The sequence below is a fragment of the Bos taurus genome, chromosome 29 (genome assembly GCF_002263795.3).
Source record: "Bos taurus isolate L1 Dominette 01449 registration number 42190680 breed Hereford chromosome 29, ARS-UCD2.0, whole genome shotgun sequence".
NCBI lineage: Eukaryota > Metazoa > Chordata > Mammalia > Artiodactyla > Bovidae > Bos > Bos taurus.
The window spans coordinates 29,005,791-29,027,551 of record NC_037356.1 but is presented as its reverse complement, the minus strand read 5'-3'; the positions used below and the strand labels follow the sequence as shown (position 1 = coordinate 29,027,551).

Here is a 21,761-nt window from a genome sequence, read left to right as displayed (position 1 = left end):
TTCAGTAAATGCTTAATGAGCACCCACTATGTGCAAGGCATTGGGCTAGGTGCTGCAGTTTTTGAAATGACAAAACTGTGTATGTAGGATCGGCTAGTCCTTGATAGTTTTCCTGATTTGAGAGAGGGAGAATGACAGAATGCCCCCATACATGGCTCATTTAGAGAGCTAAGACCACAGATGAGGTCTGCTCTCTGTCCTTCTACCAGCCTGGCATAAACTTTAGGCTTCCTCAAATCAGTTATAAGTCAAAACAAATAAGGCACATTTAAAAAAAATTCCCCCCTTTAATTGACCAAAGTAAAGCCATGACATTTCATTTGGTAACCTGCTCAGAATTAAAAGATCATTCCATTTGGCCCAGCCCACACTGCCCAGGGCAGAACCTCCGGACAATTCTAATCTCATCGCGCTCTGTTCATATCAACTGCATATTTTTTAAACCATCTTCAGCGCCCTAAATGGGACGCACTCAGTGCGAAGCAGATCAGAACCAGACGTAACATTTATGTTCTTGACAAGCCTCGATTATCCAGGTCCTTCACCTGCAACACAAAGGTATCAGTTTAACGTTTATAATCAGGTCAGCACGGGAGAGCTTTTCTACTGAGTTGGGTTCACCCAGACAGGAAGGCGTTACACTGGATTCTGCTCCCTGGTTTGCCTCTGGTGTGAGACTAGCTATTCTCTGCTGAGCTTCTCAGGGTACCTTGTAAGGAGCTGTGTAAATGATCTATCCTCCAAATACAGCAAAGGTTCTCAACCTTTTCTTATGTAAGAGATACAACACACTTCTATGTGACTCTGAGCACTGAAGAATTGATGCTTTTGAACTGTGGTGTTGGAGAAGACTCTTGAGAGTCCCTTGGACTGCAAGGAGATCCATTCAATCCATCCTAAAGGAGATCAGTCCTGAGTGTTCATTGGAGGGACTGATATTGAAGCTGAAACTCCAACACTTTGGCCACCTGATGCGAAGAGCTGACTCATCTGAAAAGACCCTGATGCTGGGAAAGATTGAGGGTGGGAGGAGAAGGGGACGACAGAAGATGAGATGGTTGGATGGCATCACTGACTCGATGGACATGAGTCTGGGCAGACTCCAGGAGTTGGTAATGGACAGAGAGGCCTGGCGTGCTGCGGTCCATGGACATGACTGAACGCCTGAACTGAACTGATGTGACTCTCTATGCCATAAATTCTTCAGTGGGAGAGAAGAAACATAGTTCGAACAACACATACACTCTCCTACTACCTCCCCCAAGCCTGAGAATCACTAAAACAGACCAAGCCTAACTCCAACTGGGAAAATATCACTGTAACCACTGCCAGAATGACAGCAGACTGGGGTGTCTACTAAGAACAATCTAAAATAAAAGAAAAATTCCAAACAGGCTATTTTTCAGACACAGAAATATCCCTATTTTAGAAATACGTGGCCTATTTTTAAGCACTAGAGCTGCTTTCACAGTGTAACACCTGCTCACCTTGTATATCCTGACCAGCCAATGTTCTGTGGTGTATGCTTCTTCTAGGACATCAAGCTCGAAGTCTTTATTCCCAATCTCAGCATTCCGGACACGGTCATAGCCTAGTGGACGCTCTAGAAAGGCAGGAAAAAAGACGATAAATTTCTTTCTACAGTGCTCATTTCCTAAGGAAACAGTAAGTCCATGTGCTAAATCATCCCACTGGAATGTTACTCCCTAGCATGCAGTTTGTGTAGAGAGTAGGGCCTACAAAAAAGGACATCAGTCAGGAAGGTCAAATTGAGTGCTAGCCTAACTCACATCTTCCTCAAGATGGTGCTTGGCAGAGTCCACGGAGGTTCTCTCTTCTAAAAGACAGAGGCCTGACCTCCAAGCACCTCTATTCCTGAGGACTACCACCCAGGACCTCTGGGACACACCAGTAACCCTTCCATGGGACAGAGAAGAACTTTCCAGATGTCACAGCCTGCATCCACGAAACAGTCCCAATTGCAGAGCCAAGAAATTGTGAGTCAGAAGGAAAGACTTAACCTAAGCACATTCCTTTCAATTTATCTGAAGAAATGTAAAGTCCTTTATCATACTCTATTCCCTTTCATAATCCTTTCTCCGGTAAAACACCTTTTACTGAGAGGTAAAAAAAGTAATGAATAAAAGCACAGACTTTTCTAGAGCCAGACTGCCTGAGTTTAACCTGACTCAGCACTAGTTATAGGACCTTGTGCAGTTAAGGAACCTATTTGTACCTCAATTTCATCACATATAAAATGGGAATAATATTAGCATCAACCTTTTGGACTGCTGTAAGGTTACATGAATTAGTAGAAATAAAGCATTTAGAGCAGTGCCTGGAATATAAAAAATATCCTGTATGTGTTAGCTACTACTCTTCTTACTGTTGTTAAGGTTCTCAGGAATCACTTACTGGCTTCTGTGTAAACCTGTCCAAATCGGTAGTAACACATCTTGTACATAAGGCAGTTGAGCAGCACTGGAGAGCCCTCACGGTCCACACGAAACTCCCCAGTTGGAGTATAATAATCGTGCTCCTTGATGTGTTTCCCTGTATCTGTGCTCCCTCCAATCCGGACCATCCACAGAAATTTGTTGATGTCTAGAAACAGAAAAAACTGCTTTATACCAAGGTAGCTACAGCTAAATCACATAATGAAAGTTCATTATTTCTAATCCTTTCCTGGTGGCATACAGTACCATATAACTCTAAAGTTATAAAAATAAGAAAGCTACTAATGAGCATTGTGATGAGGGTGAAAGAAGAGAGTGAAAAAGCTGGTTTAAAACTCAGCATTCAAAAAACTAAGATCATGGCATCTGGTCCCATCACTTCATGGCAAATAGATGGGAAAAAAGTAGAAGCAGTGACAGATTTTATTCTCCTGAACTCCAAAATCACTGCTCATGGTAACTGCAGCCATGAAATTAAAAGATGCTTGCTCCTTGGAAAGCTATGACAAACCTAGATAGTGTATTAAAAAGCAGAGACATCACTTTGTTAATAAAAGTTTGTATAGTCAAAGCTATGGTTTTTCCAGTAGTCATGTAAGGATGTAAGAGTTGTACCATAAAGAGGGCTGAGTGCCGAAGAACTGAAGCTTTTGAATTGGAATGCTGGAGAAGACTTGAGACTCCTTTGGACAGCATGGAGATCAAACTAGTCCATCCTAAAGGAAATCAGTCCTGAATACTCATTGGAAGGACTGCTGCTGAAGCTGAAACTCCAATACTTTGGCCACCTGACGTGAAGAGCTGACTCACTGGAAAAGACCATGATGCTGGGAAAGATGGAGGGCAGGAGGAAAAGGGGACGAAAGAGGATGAGATGGTTGGATAGCGTCACCAACTTACTGGACATGAGTTTGAGCAAACTCCAGAAGACAGTGAAGGACAAGGGAAGCCTGGCATGCCCTACAGTCAACGGGTCGCAAAGACTCGGACACCACTGAGCAACTGAGCATGCACGCAGGCAAATCAGAACTACAATGAGGCATCACCACGTACCTGCTAGAATGACTCTTGTCAAAAAGACAAAAGTCATGCTGGTAAAGATGCTAAATAAAGGGAATCCTTGTGCACTGCTGGTTGTAATCTAAATTGGTACAGACACTATAGGAGTCAGTAAGTAGGTTCCTCAAAAAATTCAAAATAGAACCACCATGTAATCCAGAAATCCCATTTCTTGGGATATATACCCAGAAGAAATGAAATCACTATTCCCAAGAGAAATCAGTATTCACTGCAGCATTACTCAAAATAAACAAGATATGGAAATAACCTCAGTCTATCAACAGATGACCTAATAAGAAAATGTGGTAGACAGATACATATATGTCTCATGGAATACTAAAGATTTTAGGGAACCATCTATTTCTACCACCTATGTGTATACATTCACACATATAAAAATACATATGCATACAAACACATAAGCACACAAACATACATACACAAAAAACTTTCTGTACTTTTTGCATATATTATTATTATCAATAAGAAAAAAACCTAGAGTCACACATAACCAAATAGTGCCGAAGCAATTGTTTGTGAAAGTGCAAGTCCACGGGAACACATCCCGGCTATTGTCATTCCTCCTCTGCCTGTACAAGACACACATAGAAACTAGTCTTACTACATTATACTGACACTTTATACATTCAATCCAGGTGAATCCGGTAAGTCTGTCCATATCAGAAGCCAGATATAATCTAAAATTTGAACATCTCTAAGAAGCAACCATATAGTCAAAGAAAATTAAGATAGAAATAAGAGGTAATTATTAACTGCAGGAAAACAAGTTATTCTAGATAAGAATGTTAACCCCAGTGTACAGGTTGACTCAGCAGTGCACAGTATTTATTTAGTCATGATTGTGAAAACGCTTTATCTGGATTTAACCAAAAACTGATCATTAACTCTAATGAGAAGATTCAAGATGAGAAGGGGGAGAGGGAAATACAGAGAACTAAATTCCTTATCTAGTACAAGAAGTTGATAAAGCGTATCTAAAATGATCGATCTGTGAATAGAATATACATATTATTTAGAAATATGAATATAAGTACTAGAAGAAATAACTGAAGGAATAATTTTCCTGGGAACTGATATTATAAGGTGGTTTAGAAGCAGAAGCACCATTTTTATTATAAACTTTCAGAAGTGTTTAACCTTTTAAAGTTGAAACAGGTATTGCTTTAAGTTTTTCAAGGATTTTTTGAGGCAGAGAACTGTATTTGGATGATTCTTCTAACCACAGGATTTGCTAATAATTATAAGGAACATGGTTAACATATGCCATATATATATATGTATATATACACACAACACACACACATATATATATATATGAGAAACATTTTAAGTTGGGAGATGATTCTATGGCTTAAACACACTAAAAAATGCTAATTCTTAAGCTCATTTTCAGAGGCCTTATGTTCTTTATTGTTCACTGCTTGTGGAACTATTCCTAGGTCTTCAGACAATTATAACATGCCATACTTACAATGGCACCCAACTCCAGTGCTCTTGCCTGGAAAATCCCATGGGCGGAGAAGCCTGGTAGGCTGCAGTCCAAGGGGTCACTAAGAGTCAAAGACGACTGAGCGACTTCACTTTCACTTTTCACTTTCATGCATTGGAGAAGGAAATGGCAACCCATTCCAGTGTTCTTGCCTGGAGAACCCCAGGGACGGGAACCTGGTGGGCTGCCGTCTATGGGGTCGCACAGAGTCGGACACGACTGAAGCGACTTAGCAGCAGCAGCATACTTGCATGGAGCTTCCCTGGAGGCTCATGGTAAAGAATACGCCTGCAATGCAGGGGACCCAGTTCAATCCCTGGGTTGGGAAGATCCCCTGGAGGAAGAAATGGCTATTCTTGCCTGGAGAATCCCATGGACAGAAGAGCACAGCAGGCTACACTCCATAGGGTCACAAGGAGTCAGACATGACTGAGTGACTAACACTTTCACTTTTCATACATGCATGAGAATTCTTTACATCTACTTCCTACTTGTTTGAAACAAAAATCAAAATAACCAAACCTCAAGTTGCATATATGTATCAACTAAGAAAATATGTTGATAAAATTAGTAAAAGGATAGAAAAGTAGGATTTCATCTAGTTTTCTTAGTCTTGTAGCTAGAAATATATCAATTTCATTACCATCTGAAGAATACCCAGTGAGGCCTCCAAAAATGACCAGCACATAGCTGACATCAAGCTCCCTCATGATCTCATAGGCTTTTTCTTCTGTGGATGCCATTGCCTAGAAAAACACATGCACATTTCTCAGAGCGAAATTCCAGGCCATATGATCCCTGGTGGAGAAGTATTTCCCATGAGACCCTGTGCATCAAACACTCAAATGACCCCTTCACCTTACCTGCCCTACTCGAGATATATGGGTATTATTCCACGTGTTATTATCCACTAAAATCGTCCGATTCGCCATAGCTGTAATCTGGTAGCCATAATCCCACCATGACATGACCTTCGCATCCTGAAAAGAAGAATGAGAAACAGAAATTACAAGTGTCTCACCAACTCCAAAAATAAAATACTAGTAGTGGAAGGGCATTTGACAGGAATTAACATACAGCTAATTAACATCTTTACAGAATCAGTTCAGTTCAGTTCAGTCGTTCAGTTGTGTCTGACTCTTTGCAGAATAACGCGTGCCTAACAAGAAAATAAATCTTGGCACCTGGTCCTACCTTTGTATACCATAATGAAATCTTAAGGCAAATTATACAATCCAACATTGCCAATACTTTCATTCCAGATAATCTTATAAAAATAAACATAATGGCATGGAAGGTGTAGGGACCTATGTAATATTTCCAAATAAACAGCTTGGTGTCATCAGAGAAATGATCATCATAAAAAATGATCATAAACAATATCATAAAAATCAGCTCCTATAAAGAAAGGAGGTAGGAGGTGGGAGGGGATAAATCGCAGGATATGACGAATAAATAAAAAGAAATTCTTATAAGAATCTAACTCACAATTGCCAATCTCAGTAACTACTGGAAAGGAAATGCTCCAAAGGTATAACCAAAATATTAAAAGTGGTTATCATTAGGTGATCCTTTATAGAAAATTTGTGTCTTTGTTTTTTGCTTCTGTTTTCTGATTTTTCTACAATAAACATGCATTACTGTTAACCTTTCTCTTTTATAATTGGGATGGCCTACCTCACAATAATATCACCATGCTGTCAATACAAATGTCCAAGCAGAGTGCAGATAATCTGAACCAGGAAGCACTGCTACAGAAGACATCCTAACTTGAGTGGAGGTTGACCTTTAAGGCCCATTCAGCACCAGGTTCTATAGTTTCAATTTCTCCAAGCTTCCTACCATCTAAAAGCTATTTGATTCACTGTAACAGCAAATGTCTTTCCCGTCCTCCTACCCCACAATCCCACACCTCCCAAATTTTCACCTCTGGAGTATTGTGACGAAGCCAATAGTACGCTTCTCGAAAATCATCAAAAATGATCCTACTGCCATCTCCACCACGAGCAGACAGCACAATGGAGGGAGAAGAGTAGGCCTCACTGGTCACCCAGGTCGAGTGGAAGGTGTAGGTAATGAGAAAGAAAGCCATGACCAGTATCATGCCACTTGCCACCTAGACAAGAAGAATTGTGTCGTAAACCAAATTAAATTTACAATAGCACAGAACAGCTTCTTACAGACAGTAAATGATTTAGAAAAAATGAACCAAAATAAGTGAGAGGCTATATGAATTAATCCTAACTTCTGGTGACAGTGTTCCACTTTACTCCCCCTCACTCAAAAAACACCCCACAGATGCTTGCACACGTGCGTGCACACACACAACACACGCAGTTCCCCCAGCCTGTTCTATGTGTCGCTTCTCACTTCATTCTTAATAGGGTAAGTAGAATCCTGCTGTTTCTTGCTCTTCTTGTCTTGTCGACTTATGTCCAAATTCTTCATGTAAGTGGACAGCACCTGAGAGACTCCAATGCCAGAAAGAATGCACATAACAGGCGCCAACACCAGCATCAGACGCACCTAAAAAACAGGAAGCGAGATCACAATCTAATTGGTGTTTTACAAATTACAGGTTTCAACCTATTAGTAGATGATGACATCTGTTTAGGGGTTTTCAACAAACATGGTCAATGGAACAGAACAAAAAGGAGAGAAAATACTTGACACATCTAAAATAGAAGTTATGTGGGTTTTTTTTAAACTTTTTTTTTCCCCCCAGTTCTACATGTATGAATGTATGTACATCTTGAGTAATGACAGGCTATAAAAAGTATTTCTTAATCGTGGTTTGGAATCAAAAAAGTCTGAGAAGCACTGTCTTTAACTGCAATATATAAAATCTCTCCTCTCTCCTTTTAACAATCTGGCACTCAGCACCCAAGCCTTTAAGAAAAAAACATCATCTCCCTTTTTGAGACTCCAGGAAGACGGGGGAAAGAACCTGCACAGGGCCTCTCCCTGACACAAGGGTACGAATCCAAGAAAGGTGGGCCTCACAATCAGAAAATGTGAGTACCCTGTACCTTCCCGGGAAAGGTCAACAACAGTGAGCAGCTTTACCACGCAGCCCCTCAAGTGCTCAGAAGGAAGCCTCTGCACAGCTGTCAGCACTGACTCCTCCCGTGCCGGGGGAAGAAGAAAACCCCCGGAGTCAAGATGGAAAGCTGCACCAGGACTGAGGGCATTCCAGCACTGCATCCTCCCGTGCCAGGGGAAGAAGAAAACCCCCGGAGTCAAGATGGAAAGCTGCACCAGGACTGAGGGCATTCCTCACCATTACAGCTGAAAAGTACATGCTGGTCACACCATACATGATGATGAAAATCCGGGCATCAGACAGGTTGCTAAAGCAGTAATAGAGACCAACTACAAAAATAAAGGGAAAAAAGAAGTGAAGAGCTGGAAAAACAATCAGACACATGCAAAGATGTTACTATGGCACTCTAAAATAGCACAAAATCTGAAACCACCTAAATGTCCAACATAAAGGAGGTATTTAACTACAGAATATTTATAAAACAGAATAAAACACATCAATTAAAATTTTGCTTTGGAAGTTTATGGACCATTTGCCACCTTCTTTACATACCTCTGTACTTAAAAAATTAACAAATGCTGTATCTTAAACACTATTTCACTGACGTAATCCTAAATAACATAAATTATGATTATAAAATTTTAGAAGTCAGGAGAAAAACTCTATCATCTGACTTTTAATCAGTAAACAACTGGATGAATATACATTCCAACTGTTAACAGGAGCAACAGGTGTGTGGTGAGAATTCCTGAAACTTTAATATTTGTCTCTATTCGTATAAAAGACAACTTATTTTCACAGTAAGAAAAAATATAGTTATTTCAATTAAAAAAAAAAGTTCCCTACCAGTGGTAAATTCTTATCTCTGAACTGGCCAGAAGGTAAGTTAGATGAAGAAGCTTTACAATCAGCTATGCCTACTATCAAAATAATATCAAGAAGATAAATGGGAAGGAGTCAGGGATGAGGGGTTGGGTACACTAGAAGTACTAAAAAAAAAATCTGAATTAGAGTTGAATTTTATAATACAACTGAACAGAAAACTGTGACACTCTGAACTTGCCAGTATCTGCAATTGTTCAACTTCTGATTTCCATTCTGCTTCAAATATTAGAAAAACGTGTTTAGCCATCTTCTGTACCACATAAATACACAGGCAAAAAACAAAAACAATAAAAATATATGGATGGGGGTATTTTACTTATTTTCAATCAAATAATTCTTGCAAAGAAGACCACTTCAGAACAAGGCAGACAGACCTGGAAACATGAAGACAAGAAGCTGTAGGTCGAAATAGTACGAGGACCAGGTCGTAGGCTGATGCTCAGACACGGAGGCGATGATGGGGATGTTGTTTTTAGCATAGGAAGGGTCCAACAGTGAGTAGAAACGCCCCGTCCAGGGAGATATTTTTCCTGGCAGCAAAGAGGCAACAAATATTTCACAATTACTTCTGAAACAAAATAACATCTGATCCTAACTAATCATAACTTTCCATTTTAATAAGATTCTCTGAGACAAAGCAAGACTAGGTTTTTGTCTAAATGTCACGAATACCTTGAGAACTTCACTGATTCCTTTCTTTCAAATTTGAGAGTACTTATGTCAGCACAGTCAGCAGAATAAAGTCAGGCTGTATGATAAACTCAGAGAAGGAAGGTGGAAATGCTTCCTGGAAGGGTTAGACTAAATCTGGTCAAACCAAGGCCAATGCTATAAACTAAGTCAGGCCGTCCTCCAGTGTTGCTCTGAATTAGACAATACAGAGGACTGGGCAAAATCAAATTAGACTCTGAGACATCACGTGAGGAAAATGTGCAATGCTAACCAAACTAAACAGACACAGTCCTGTCATTTAGGATTAGATGAAGTCACGTTGTAGGGCAAACAATGTTAGGATTTCCCCTACCCTACCAATACAGGAAAGAAAAGGACAAAAGAAAAAAGAGAAAGACAAGCATGGTAAATATAGTTCTGTTACCAAGTGTGAGTCTTCTGAGGTTAAATACTGATCCAATAAGATCTTTTTTCTATGCTGAATCCAAACACTGGCTGACAAATGGATTGAGTGTGTAATATGGATTTTATATGCATGAAATCAAGACAAAGGGGAGAAAAAGAATGCATCTTCCTGTGGTCAGGAAATAACCCATGTTTTCGGAGTTTATGCTATGTTCATACCCATTTATACTTAATACTAAAAGCCTTTCCTACCTGTCAGCATGAGAAGAGCTCCAATGGTGAGAAGGACAAAGCCCACTAGGGAGATGACACTTCGGAAAAGAACTTCAAATTGCTGTGGATTCAACTTGCTGCGTAGATAATCCACAAAGGCATGAATCTGGCAGAGACCAAACACCCCAAAGGCTGCCATGTGCTCTGATGAAAGGACGGGCTGCAGGTGAAAGCAGATGTGTGAGAATGTCAGGAAAACAACGGGTCCAGCCTTGACCTGAATTATCCAGACCAAGTTCAGACCAAAGGGTCCAATGAGTTCTGAGGCTACCAAGGAATTAGGGCCAATCCAGGGGAGGGTCTAATTTACCTGCCACATTTCCACAGAATACCTGGAGTCCAAAGTGTACCATAGTCTATCAATATCACATGTCTGGCCTTTGCTCAGGCTATTTCTTGAGCCTCGACTGTAATTTTCTCATTTTCCCAAAATTTGCATTCATTGAAATTCCCTTCAAGGCCCCAAGCAAATACTATTGCCTCCTACTCTGCCAAGCTGAAATCCATTGCTCTCCTCTGTATCTACACACCTTAGATCTCTCCTGTAACTTAGACAAACGGTTCTCAAACTCCACCAGGCAGCATAATCATGGTAGAATGAAGAGGGGGTGTTCAGACACAGACAGCTGAGCCCCACCGCCAGAGCTTCTGAAACTCAGTAGATTCAAATCCTGAATTTGCATTTCTAATGTATTCCCTGATGCTGCTGAGCCTGCTGGTCCAAGACTACATTTCTAGGACCACTACATCACAGAGAGCTACATGGGTGTCTTTCCCAGAAAGACTTCCTTAAGGACCAGGATCACATCTTTACTTTTTACATTTCCCAGTTATTAGCAAATTGCACATTGTAGGGGATGAGCAAAGGAATACTTGCTGAGCTGAATAAGGGTTCCACTTTTCGTAAGAATTTTACATGAAAAATCACACATATCGCATCATTCCTCGGATTTAATAGCTGTCTCTTAACCCTATGGAGTAATGTGGTTAAAAGCTCTATGTTCTGCTTCCTAAAGGACTTAATTACTTGGCCCCATTAACAAGTTCAAGGGTCATTACTACTGAATGGGATCATTCACATTAAGAAGGACTGAAAAAGATAACTGTGATCACTCACATCAACTCAGTTCTACCAAAATACCCCTGCTTCTCCCCAAACTTAAGCTAACTTAAGAGCAATTAAACAACATGAACAAATATTAACCCTCTCAGGGGGCAGACTTTATTGACCAATGATTCTGTTGTTTCAGTTAACACAAGCAGTCCAAGGTCAGACCTGTAAGTTTTAACATCCTCACCAGAATCCAAGATAAATCAATTTAGTTGGAGATGATTAGGAAAAAAGTGGAAGAAACTAAAAACTCCACTCAGTCTAGGGCTCACCTGGAAACCCACAAAGGAGATCTGCATGGAAAGAATGGTGCCCAGGCAGTAGACAGTACAGTACGCCACGTAGATCCGGTGCGAGAAACGTCCCGTGAGCATCAGCACTAGTACATGAAGAGGGATCAAGTTGATCAAGAACACATAACCTCCCCAGGAAGAGACCTAGGACAGGAGGAAAAAGGACAGCTCCTTTCAGCACTCCTCCTCGTTACCTGTGACCTTTTTACAGAACACCTTTTTATAGTAACCAAAAATTTTATTAATGCCAAGTGGTTTAAACAGTTTAAGTAACTGACTTCTTTAAACAGGAAAATCAAATTAAACCCATTACTGTTAACTCAGTCCTCTGTTCTATATGGCTCTTGTCATTGTGATCACAAAACAAAAGGCCCCTAACCCTCGGCGTTAATCTGGATGCGACCTACTATAAGGTCACATGGAGGATTTAGGGATACACGTGAAATGTGAGCAAGCGAAACAGTTAAGGGAAGAAGTCTCAGGGTTAATGAAAGATTGAACAGAAAAAAGTATGTGTTAGGAAAGAAAAAATTTAAGGGAAACATATCAGAAAAGAGAGCTAGCCAACCAATATGTATCCATAAGAAATACAGTATCTGGAGACCTCTAAAAATTAAAAAAAATTTCCTCTATCTTATCATCCGCCTGCCTTGGGTTAGGCTTTGTATGGACACAAGAGACCATAAAGGCTTCTGTCCTCTACTCTATGGTCTCAAACCCCAAGAGCTACTTCCAGTTTACATCAGTTAATCCCAACAGGTATGCAAACATAGAGAGACTCCTGGAAGAAGGGAGTGAAGAGTTACCATGTAGAAGTAAGCAAGGGCACACTTTGCTGCCCAGTAGATGGAACCAGTCTTGACTGCTTTGATCCACATGTAATAGGTAAGCAGCATGCAAAAGATGGCAATCCCTGCAGAAGGAACACAAAATTCAATAAAGCCACACTGGGATATTAAATCCTGATCTGCAACAAACTACCTGCATATCTCAGACCTACAACCCAGTAACAGTGTAACTGCTCTACATCTCTTTGAATTAGTTTCTGGTAAAAGAAAAAGAGTCCATAATAGTGTCCACTTCATAAATGTGTCATAAAGACCAATTTAACCACTGCATGTAAAGCACTTGCAACAGAATCTAGCCTGCAGCAAGCACTCAGTGTTAGTCATTATTGCTACTCTTCTTTTCAGGCACTGAACCTGCTATCTGAGTCCTAATGATATCCCATACTATCAAGCACCACCCTGCTTCTGCGTTTTACCACAAGGTGGTCTTTATGCCCTGACTGCCTCGCTCTTTAATATTTGCCTAATGAAGTTCCAACTTGAGGGCCCAGTTCAAACACAACTACTTCCAAAAAGCCTTCCCTGATCCCCAAATTGGAATCTCTTCTCTCACTGCGCTCCCAAAGTACTCTGTTCATATTTCTCTCATAGCATACAATACTATCTGCCCGTTAAGATTTATTTTTATAGGTCTGCATTAATCTGCATTAATAGATTATGGGCTAAATTATTTTGTTCATTATCTATCTCTGTAATTCCTTAACTATAAGCCAATACTCTTATTCATTAACTATTTCTGTAATACCTAACACTGATTACCAATAACATTCAATAAATACAGTGATTTGGAAATAAGTCAATAAAAGTCATTATGGTTTTAAGAATATCCATTCCTTTCATCTAAAATAAAGCAAATGATTACAGTGTTAAAACAACAGTATCATTCAACCCTGGAGCTTCGTGGGATACAGCAAATGAGATCGCAAAAGAATCAGACACCACTGAGTGAATAAACAATAACAAAAACCCATCCAACCCTAAAACCTAACTCTCCTTTTAGTAATACAGAGATGAGCCAGAGGCCTTATTTAAGGAAAATTACCAGCTACCTTTCTAGAGAAAACGAGAGAGAGAATATAAACTTAACAGTCTGAGGTCCCTTCCTGCCCACTTCTAATCTTCTCACCCAGACACCATTTTTCCTATTGCTAAATAGCAGATTTGAACCCAGATTCTATTACCCTTCACAGAGCTCTACTGGATAATAAGGTGAACTTTAAGTCTTACCTTCATTATCATAGGAGCCAGCCACAGACCGGGAGATATAGCCAGGAACCACAGCAATCATGGCGGCAGCAAGAAGCCCAGCTCCTGCATCCTGTAAGACAAGAAGGGTAACAGGAAGTCAACACCAACACAGCTGTGGGAGAGGAGAGGGTCCACTAGTCCCATCTGCTTCTACGGGGCCCAGAGAATAGTTCGACACTTTGCAAGGGAGATGTGATGCTAGGAAAGCTTGCAGCACAAGAAAGTTACACACCTCACAACCAGTTCCCTCCCTGCCATTGTACTAAGTCTGAAACTGAGTACACGTGTGCTAAGAACAGACAAACCATGAAATCAGGCAGATGCTGCCCCAGAACGGGCGGCTGGGTCGGAGTACCCCCAGATTTGAGTCCCCCTTCAACAACATGTGCACACCACAGGAACACGAGTCACACCCCTAAAAGCTATGCAAGCATAGACAAAGGAAGACATAAGTATTTGAGCTAAAAAGTCAACAAACAGAGGTGATAATATACAGTAGACTAAAGATACCAGCTTAGATAATAGAGCTGGAATATTATGAGTCAATCTGTGAACTCGGGAAAAAGGAAAAACAAAATATAACCCACACAAGGAAAGAGGAAGGACCTGTCTGTTGATACGCGTCAAATCTGTAACAGGGCAGCAAGGAGAAGGATGAAAGAGCTTTCAAACTAAACTCAAGTTTCCCAAGCCCTCCAACTGGTTTAGCACATCTGGTATCTCCCTGACACCACAGCCACAGAGAACAGCATCCTAGGAGCCAGGGTCAGCGAGGCAGACACCTGGGGAAGCAGAGCCCGTATCACAGACTCTAAGTATAAAAGCCAAGGGGTTTCAGAATTTTTAAATAAATGTTTCTTTAAAAATCAACAAATAATTGTTAAGCTAAGTGTCCGTTTCCAGTAAGAAGAACTACCTGTTTTGGAACATATCTTGTAGCTATTTTCTCTCTCCCTTAGTAAGGGATACTAGATTCAAAATCTAAATCTCACTTTATATATTCTTTTCCTAAGACTTCCTTGGTGGCCTGGTGGATAAGAATCCACCTGCAAATGCAGCGGACACAGGTTAGATCCCCAGTCCAGGAAGATTCACACGCTGCAGGGCAAGTTAAGCCCGTGCGCTGCCATCATGGAGCCTGTGCTCTAGGGCCCTTGAGCCGCAACTACTGAAGTCCATGTGCCTAGAGCCCAGGCTCTGCATTAAGAGATGCCACCACAAATAAGCAGCCCCCCCTCGCTATCTGCCCAAAGCAATGAAGACAAAATGCAGCCAAAAATAGTTTAAAAAAAAAAAGGCAGTCCTGTGATGAGTAAACTAACACAAAAATTCTTTTTCCATATACAACAATTTATATTTGACCTTCAAACATTCCCTTATATGGACAAACAGTTGTTAATGATAAGACACCACATATTCTAGGGAGGGATTGGGATGAAACTAGCAATTCGGCTCATCAAAAGCTGTCTTTAGCCCCTAGCTCCCTGCCCTTCTTAAGCTCTCAGTCCCCCACCCTTTAGCATCTACTAGAGAGGTTCAACAACATCCATTCCCAAGCCTCCTGTCACCCCAAATCCTTCACCTTGAGCTCTTTGGTAAGGTGGTACGTGACGATGGTAGTGAAGGAAGAGAAGAGAGGGGCCAGGAACACACAGACATTCCGAATGTCGATGGTGATGTGGAAAAAATGGAGGACATGGTAGATTGCAGCAGAAGTGATCATTAAGCCTGCAACAGGAAGAAGAGAGGCCAATAGGTTATCCCCTAAGACAAAGAACGCAAGGGAATGAGAAAGGGAAAATCCAAGTTATCAATACGGTGGTAACACGGGTCTCAACAACCCACCAGAAACACTAACATAGCAGCTGCAGGAGACCTATAAATTTCCATCCTGTGCATTCAATGAGAAGTCCAGAATTTATGAAACGCTACCCACTCCCACTCTCTCATACACGTTCTCCCTTCTATATAGGATCTACTTTTACGAATCTGTAATCAGAATGAAATTACAAGTGTCACAAAACAAAGATATTAGGAATAAAACACACTGTTCCATATTATACAAATAAGTTACTGCTGTAAGGAAAAAAAAAATCCTGTTCCCCTCACCTGGGTAAATTGTTCCTCCAATGATTCGTCCCAAGGGGTACCAGGCCCGGTCATCAAACCAGTTATGGAATTTATAAAATCCCTCCTCAGCCAGGAACCGGGTGGTGCGATAATTAAAGTACCTGCAGAAAGACAGGGAAGAACTGTGTCTGCTCCTCCCCACACCCAGGTATTCGCCCCAGTGTGCAGTGAATCTGGCTCCTCAGGTTATACCACCGAGGAACTTATCATCACTCCAATCAAAGTCAGTTTGGTACCCGAAAGTATGCGAAGCAGGAAAATCACTTCACATTACCACGAGTCTCCTCATTTGCAGCTCCACGTTTGTCTCAGTTAAACGCTGCTTCTCTCGTAAGGAAATGCAACTGGAGGCTAATTAAACAAAGGACACTTCACCAGGCTGGCATGTAGTAGGCATCAGCCCCAGCCAGAAGATTCAAGCACTCAGAAGACAGGACAGCTGAGATGTGGGCACCAACAGATTTGACTCTTTTCAAGTGACAGCGACACACAAAAGAACATTTCCATAACACACACGAGAACACACGGGGAACTTCAAGTGAGGAGCATCTCTAAAGATGTGGGTGTAACACCAGATGCAGGATGAACATTTTTTAGTCTACTCTATAACACACACCTCTTAATGAGTATTTAAATTTGTAATCAGATCTACTCATGTTGTTATTTAAAATAGTTCTGAATGCCACCTACATGGTAGCATAAAAATAAAAATCACATAAAAAGCATTTTATACAAAATGCTTAAGAGTTATACACAAAAAAACACAGTTCTTTAGGCTCAAGCTATGAAGCCCCATAAGTTTCTCATTTAAAAAGTAAAAAAGAAAGACAAATAACATATTATGTATATATATATATATAATTTATCATATAATTCATTTTATATATCACATATATATTAACAAATTTATTACAAATAATAAAATATAAACAAGTAAAATGAAAAGAACTGTTTAATCACTAAAGATGATTATGACTAACCATCTTTCCTGCCCACTGCTCTAACCCTATTTCCTCCTTGGTCAAATTTTAGCAGCTGAAGTGAGTAAAGTAGCAGATGGCATAGATATCTATCCTTCTATTTATTCTGACGAATGTTATTTTGGTTAACTGTCAGAGAGACAGAAAGGATAGGGGTAGCAGGCAGTCACCAGGTGTCAGAATCATGTCCTTCACCTAATGGCAGGAGCAGCAGAGTGAGACAGAGAAGTGCAAGTTAGTGGGAAAAGGTCTGGCCTGGGGTCACACTCTGGGCATCAGCTTCCTGCTCTGCAAAAGGAAGTGTCAAATCACATGATCTGTACCATCCCTTCTGTCACTATGACTACAGAGCAGATACTCTTGCTTTCCCTGACCATCTCATCTCAATGTTCACTCATCTAGAGGGTGTGAGAAAAAGCCCTAACATACTGGTGATCAAGAACCAAAAGAATGTAAGTTATCTCATTCCTGAGGGAAAAAAATTGATGATTGTATGCCTCCAAAGTGCTTTCAAATATCTACCCAAAACAATATGACAAACTTGCAAACTTATGTGGGTATTAAACTTGAATCAATGTTCCATAAGCCTAATATTCTATTTTTATGATATCAATGACGCATCAAGATTCTATGATTCTAGCTCTCTAAATTTTAATTGAAGCCTTAACTTTCAGTAATACAAGTTACTCCAGTGTCTAGAAACAGAGACAAACCTCAGTTCAAATCTTGGCTCCTCCATTTACTATACATGTAACATTTATTATATGTGTTAACATTTACCATACATGTGACATTTACCATATATGTAACATTTACTATACATGTGACCTTGAATGGCCTCTGCCAGCCTCAGTTACATTTGTAAAAAGGGGACACTAATACCTCCATCTCATAGGGTTACTGGGAGGATTTATAGGTAATCTGTACAACAGCTCTTGGAACAGAATGAAGCTCAGTAAATGTCTTTCACCTATGCCTCTTTTTAGCTAATAAAATCCCTAATCAAAATCACAACTTTAAATTTTCCTCAATGTCTTAGAACTTAACTGACAGACCCAATTTATACCACACAAATTGTTAAACAGAAAAAAGTCATGGATCTCAAGTTTACGACCTCTGATTTTTCTCTTGAGCCTCAAACACACACCAGGCCCAGTCCCCTTTCCCGTAGCCTGTACCATTAAGTGTCAACCAAGCTGAGAAGTCAGACTTCTCTTAGCTTACCCAGGTCTTAAGCAATAGGTAGGCACACCAGCAAGGCCTCTCTCATTTTTTATAAGTTTGAGAGACTCACTTGGTCTCAAATTCCACTGGAAATGTTTCAAAAAGGGGACCATTGTAGAAATGCATAGAAAGTACATCCCCATTACCAAGAGTTCACTGGAATTTGAATCTGAAACCCATTAACCTGAATGCTTCTTGAAGGAAATACCAGACCAAGCAAAGGTACTCACGGATCAAATTCATGGATGACACTTTCAAATCTCAAGACAGCAAAGAGACGAGTGGAGAATGCTGCACAAAACAGAGAACTAATATTTAATGGCAATATACCATGAAAAACAACAGTAGATAGTAATGTTACACAGACAGTAGTATTATCCAGCACAGAAGTCACAGGAAATACAAAATAATGACTGAATCAAGTATTTATCCATCCCTCCCACACACAAGAAACAAGGAAGTTCATTTTCCCGTGACAATAATACCCACATTTCCACTGAAGTAGGACACATTTAACTACTTGTTATCAAGGCCTATAACACCACATTCACCCACTAGTGTTGCACCTAATTTACATGGTCATCTTCTAATACGTTGACCTCCCCTTTCCACAACCTTAGCTTTGGAGTGAACTAAGAAGTAAGGGAATCTAGACCACTTATGACTCATGAAGAGCAAGAAAAACCTAAGAAAACAGAATAAGTGCTGGAAAGACTTTCAGAAATACTGAGGCAGGCAACTACGGAAGACAAATATCTTTTACAAAACTCAGTATCCCAGGGTCTCTGGTACCACTTTCAGTTCTAAGAAAAACCAAAATTGACACAGCACGCTTCCCATTCTTTCCCAGATGATCACTAGTCCAAACTTCTACAATCCTTGTGTTTCTTTTGATTTCACAAAATTCTACTGGTTGAGAACACTAAAAAAGAACACATTACAATCTGCTGGAAGAAAAGCAAAGCATTTAAGAAAGCCATTGCTAATTTTTTTTTTTCTTCAAAATTTTCTCCCTTCCATATTCTGAAGAAAGGGAGGTCCACATGCACACTCACATAACACAGCAGCCATCGACAGAATCAGAAGCTTCAGAAGTGTGTCCTGCTTCTCATAGGACAACCGCAAAAATCCCAGCTTGGTCATCTTCACATCAATGGGCGGCAACAGATGACAGTCAAATAGCTAAAACTGGAAAGCCAAGACCATGAGATATCAAACACCTTCAATTTAGCTAATTCACTTTCATATTTTATGGTGGGAGAGAACCACAGAGAGAGGAAGTAGTGAACACACAAGAGAGGGTCAGGACTAACTGAGACCCAAGCTGACCCTGAATTATGACCAACAGACAAGGAAGTTGGCATGTCAGAGCTGTAAGTCAAGGATGAAAAGGAATGATGAGACTCTATCACCATAATTCTGTTTCTCAGTCTTTGCAGCTACCAAGGAGCACAACTGGCAATCGTGTGGTACGACAGGAGTAAAGAAGAAACACATAGAAAAAAAGAGGGTTGGAGGAAGAGAGGCAAAGCAAACAGGAAAGACTGAAAACAGAGAAAAGAATAATTAAATGGAGAAACACAGCATATAAGAAAAGGCAGGAGTGTATGAAGGAAAGCAGGGAATGAGCACAGAAGAGAAAGCAGAAGGCTGAGAAACAGAAGTCATGACTGAATCGGCACCGTTTACATCCCTAAATTTCAGCTCCAAACTTTCTGGCTACACGCTTCTTTCTGTTCCAAATCCCAATGGGGTTGCAGGGTCAACTAGAGCACACGACTCTTCAGGAATACAAGTAGTTATGCACTCAGGAGGGGAGGGAGAGGCACACAGACAGATCACTGCACTTTCAATCTCTTCTATCACACTTTAACTGCTGCTCAAATCTACACCCACTTCCCATCAGCTGTCTCAAAGCATCCTGTAACTGACACTGCTGATTTAAGCCACTGATCTGAGAGACAGAACCAGATAATGATCTGGAGGGTAAAGAAAATAAAATTTCCCTACTAAGGCCAAAAAAAAAAAAAAAGATTGGACTGTATGTGGGGCCGGGGGGGGGGGGGGGCGGTGTATTAGATTAAAATAAAATGTTGAAGGAGGGAAGTAGTCTCTAGACCATTCAGACCATTCAGAACGGTGATCACTTGATGAACAATATTTTATCAGCACTCAGTAGGAGCATAGGTATTTCTGTTTAAAACAGCACTGCCTTCTTAAATCATAAGCTGGTCAAGGGCTAAGTGATAAAGAATATGCAACACTAAAGACTGCAGGAAAAAAAAATAAAAGGAACCTGGATCCCTCCTGATCTTTTTCCAACTATTACTAGAGGAAAGGAGGGAAAAAATTAACACTGGACTAGATGGAGGGCATCAAGAATCATATATTCCTAGCTCCAAAAGTAAGGACTCAAGCATCTTTTTCCATAATTAACTGTCCCAGAGGAGCAGATGTACATTTATTTTTAATTATAGTCCCAAAGGAAAACCATACCTTGCAATCAAAAATAAACACCTAACTCTAGGAAGTCCATAACACAGTTACATCCCTCAGGACTGTACTTGTTTTCTCCAACGCCTGAAACAGGAAAACTTACCACTACTGAGCTGATAGGAGCCACATGCCTAGAAGACTAAGCGGAGGAAATGAGAGCACTAGAACCTTTCCTTGAAAACGGAGTAAAGAAGCTGGTAATTTAGGCCAGGATCTCAAGGGAGTTTCTATACTGTGCTCACTGGTAGTGTTTGCACATCGCTTAACGGCAAAGACACTTTTCTTAAAACACTGGGCATCTATCCTCCACTACAACTGTGCCTGCAAAGTGCGGCGTCTTGTCTCACCCTGGTTCTTGTTTCCAACTTGCTCACACTTCCTCACGCCTGTCCCTCCCTCCCCCACTTCTGCCCTCTACAGCAGGTCCCTCCCTCCGTCTCCCATTTTCCCAGAACTCAACACCTCCTGCACCACCCGGCGTGGGACACCCCACCACCCAAGGATCCTAAGCGCCACCCCCTCCCAGGACTAGTCGGTGCCCGAGCCCCATCTTTCCCACGCCCACCTGGCCTATGTGCATGATCCATCCCAGACGCTCACATCCTTCCATGCCCCCCACACCACGTCCCACGCCCCCTCCTCTGCAAGGCCCCAGACTCTGCCTGCGCCCACAGCCGCCGCCATTAAAGCCGCACCTCCTGCGCTTCGCTCAGTCCCACCAACGCCTTGGACTGCACCTGCCGCTAATCCTCAAGTTACATCCCAAGGCCTTCTCACCTGACCGGCGTTCCTCAGGAATCCGCTCGCCTCCCTCTGCCATCTGTTCAACGGTGCACCCAACCCTGGCAGCGCCGGGTCCGCCTCCCGGACTGCTCCCCATTGGCTAGTTCAGGTACAATTCGACACTTGAAGAGAGCGATAGGGTTCTGGAACTGTCTGTCAGACTCGGAGGCGTGAACGCAACCGCTCTCCCATGTTTTAACTGGAAAATACAGATATCACTTAGTACCAGGAAGGCGGGACTTCGTCCAACTGCCCAGCCGTGATAGGCCGGCTCTTGAGAGCCCGAGCACGAAAAGAACACGCTCGGAGCAGTTTGGTTGAGGGACGAGCAGTGACGTGTCGGTC

General features: G+C 41.2%; 1 protein-coding gene across 4 annotated transcripts; it reads right to left on the bottom strand.

Moving 5' to 3' along the window:
* Window positions 1–267: 267 nt before the first annotated feature.
* STT3A (STT3 oligosaccharyltransferase complex catalytic subunit A) lies at window positions 268–21,465 on the bottom strand. Of its 4 annotated transcripts, none has more exons than XM_015461187.3 (18): window positions 21,329–21,465; window positions 19,193–19,325; window positions 18,368–18,428; window positions 15,913–16,034; window positions 15,386–15,531; window positions 13,783–13,873; window positions 12,514–12,620; window positions 11,687–11,851; window positions 10,283–10,463; window positions 9,328–9,483; window positions 8,306–8,397; window positions 7,396–7,551; window positions 6,953–7,141; window positions 5,889–6,005; window positions 5,669–5,771; window positions 2,416–2,604; window positions 1,488–1,603; window positions 268–545 (listed from the first exon to the last, which is right to left on the bottom strand). In XM_015461187.3, exons 2-18 carry the CDS (start codon window positions 19,278–19,280, stop codon window positions 507–509), a joined length of 2,118 nt encoding a protein of 705 aa, XP_015316673.1. In that variant the 5' UTR covers window positions 19,281–19,325; window positions 21,329–21,465; the 3' UTR covers window positions 268–506.
* Window positions 21,466–21,761: the final 296 nt, after the last annotated feature.

Coding starts and splice junctions, on each gene's coding strand:
- STT3A (XM_015461187.3), bottom strand. CDS start 19,280: ATGACCAAGCTGGGATTTTTGCGGTTGTCCTATGAGAAGCAGGACACA. Junction 11,852..12,513: donor CCCTTGCTTACTTCTACATG/GTAACTCTTCAC, acceptor CTCCTGTCCTAG/GTCTCTTCCTGGGGAGGTTA. Junction 2,605..5,668: donor CACTGGGTATTCTTCAGATG/GTAATGAAATTG, acceptor TTCTGTTTCTAG/ACATCAACAAATTTCTGTGG.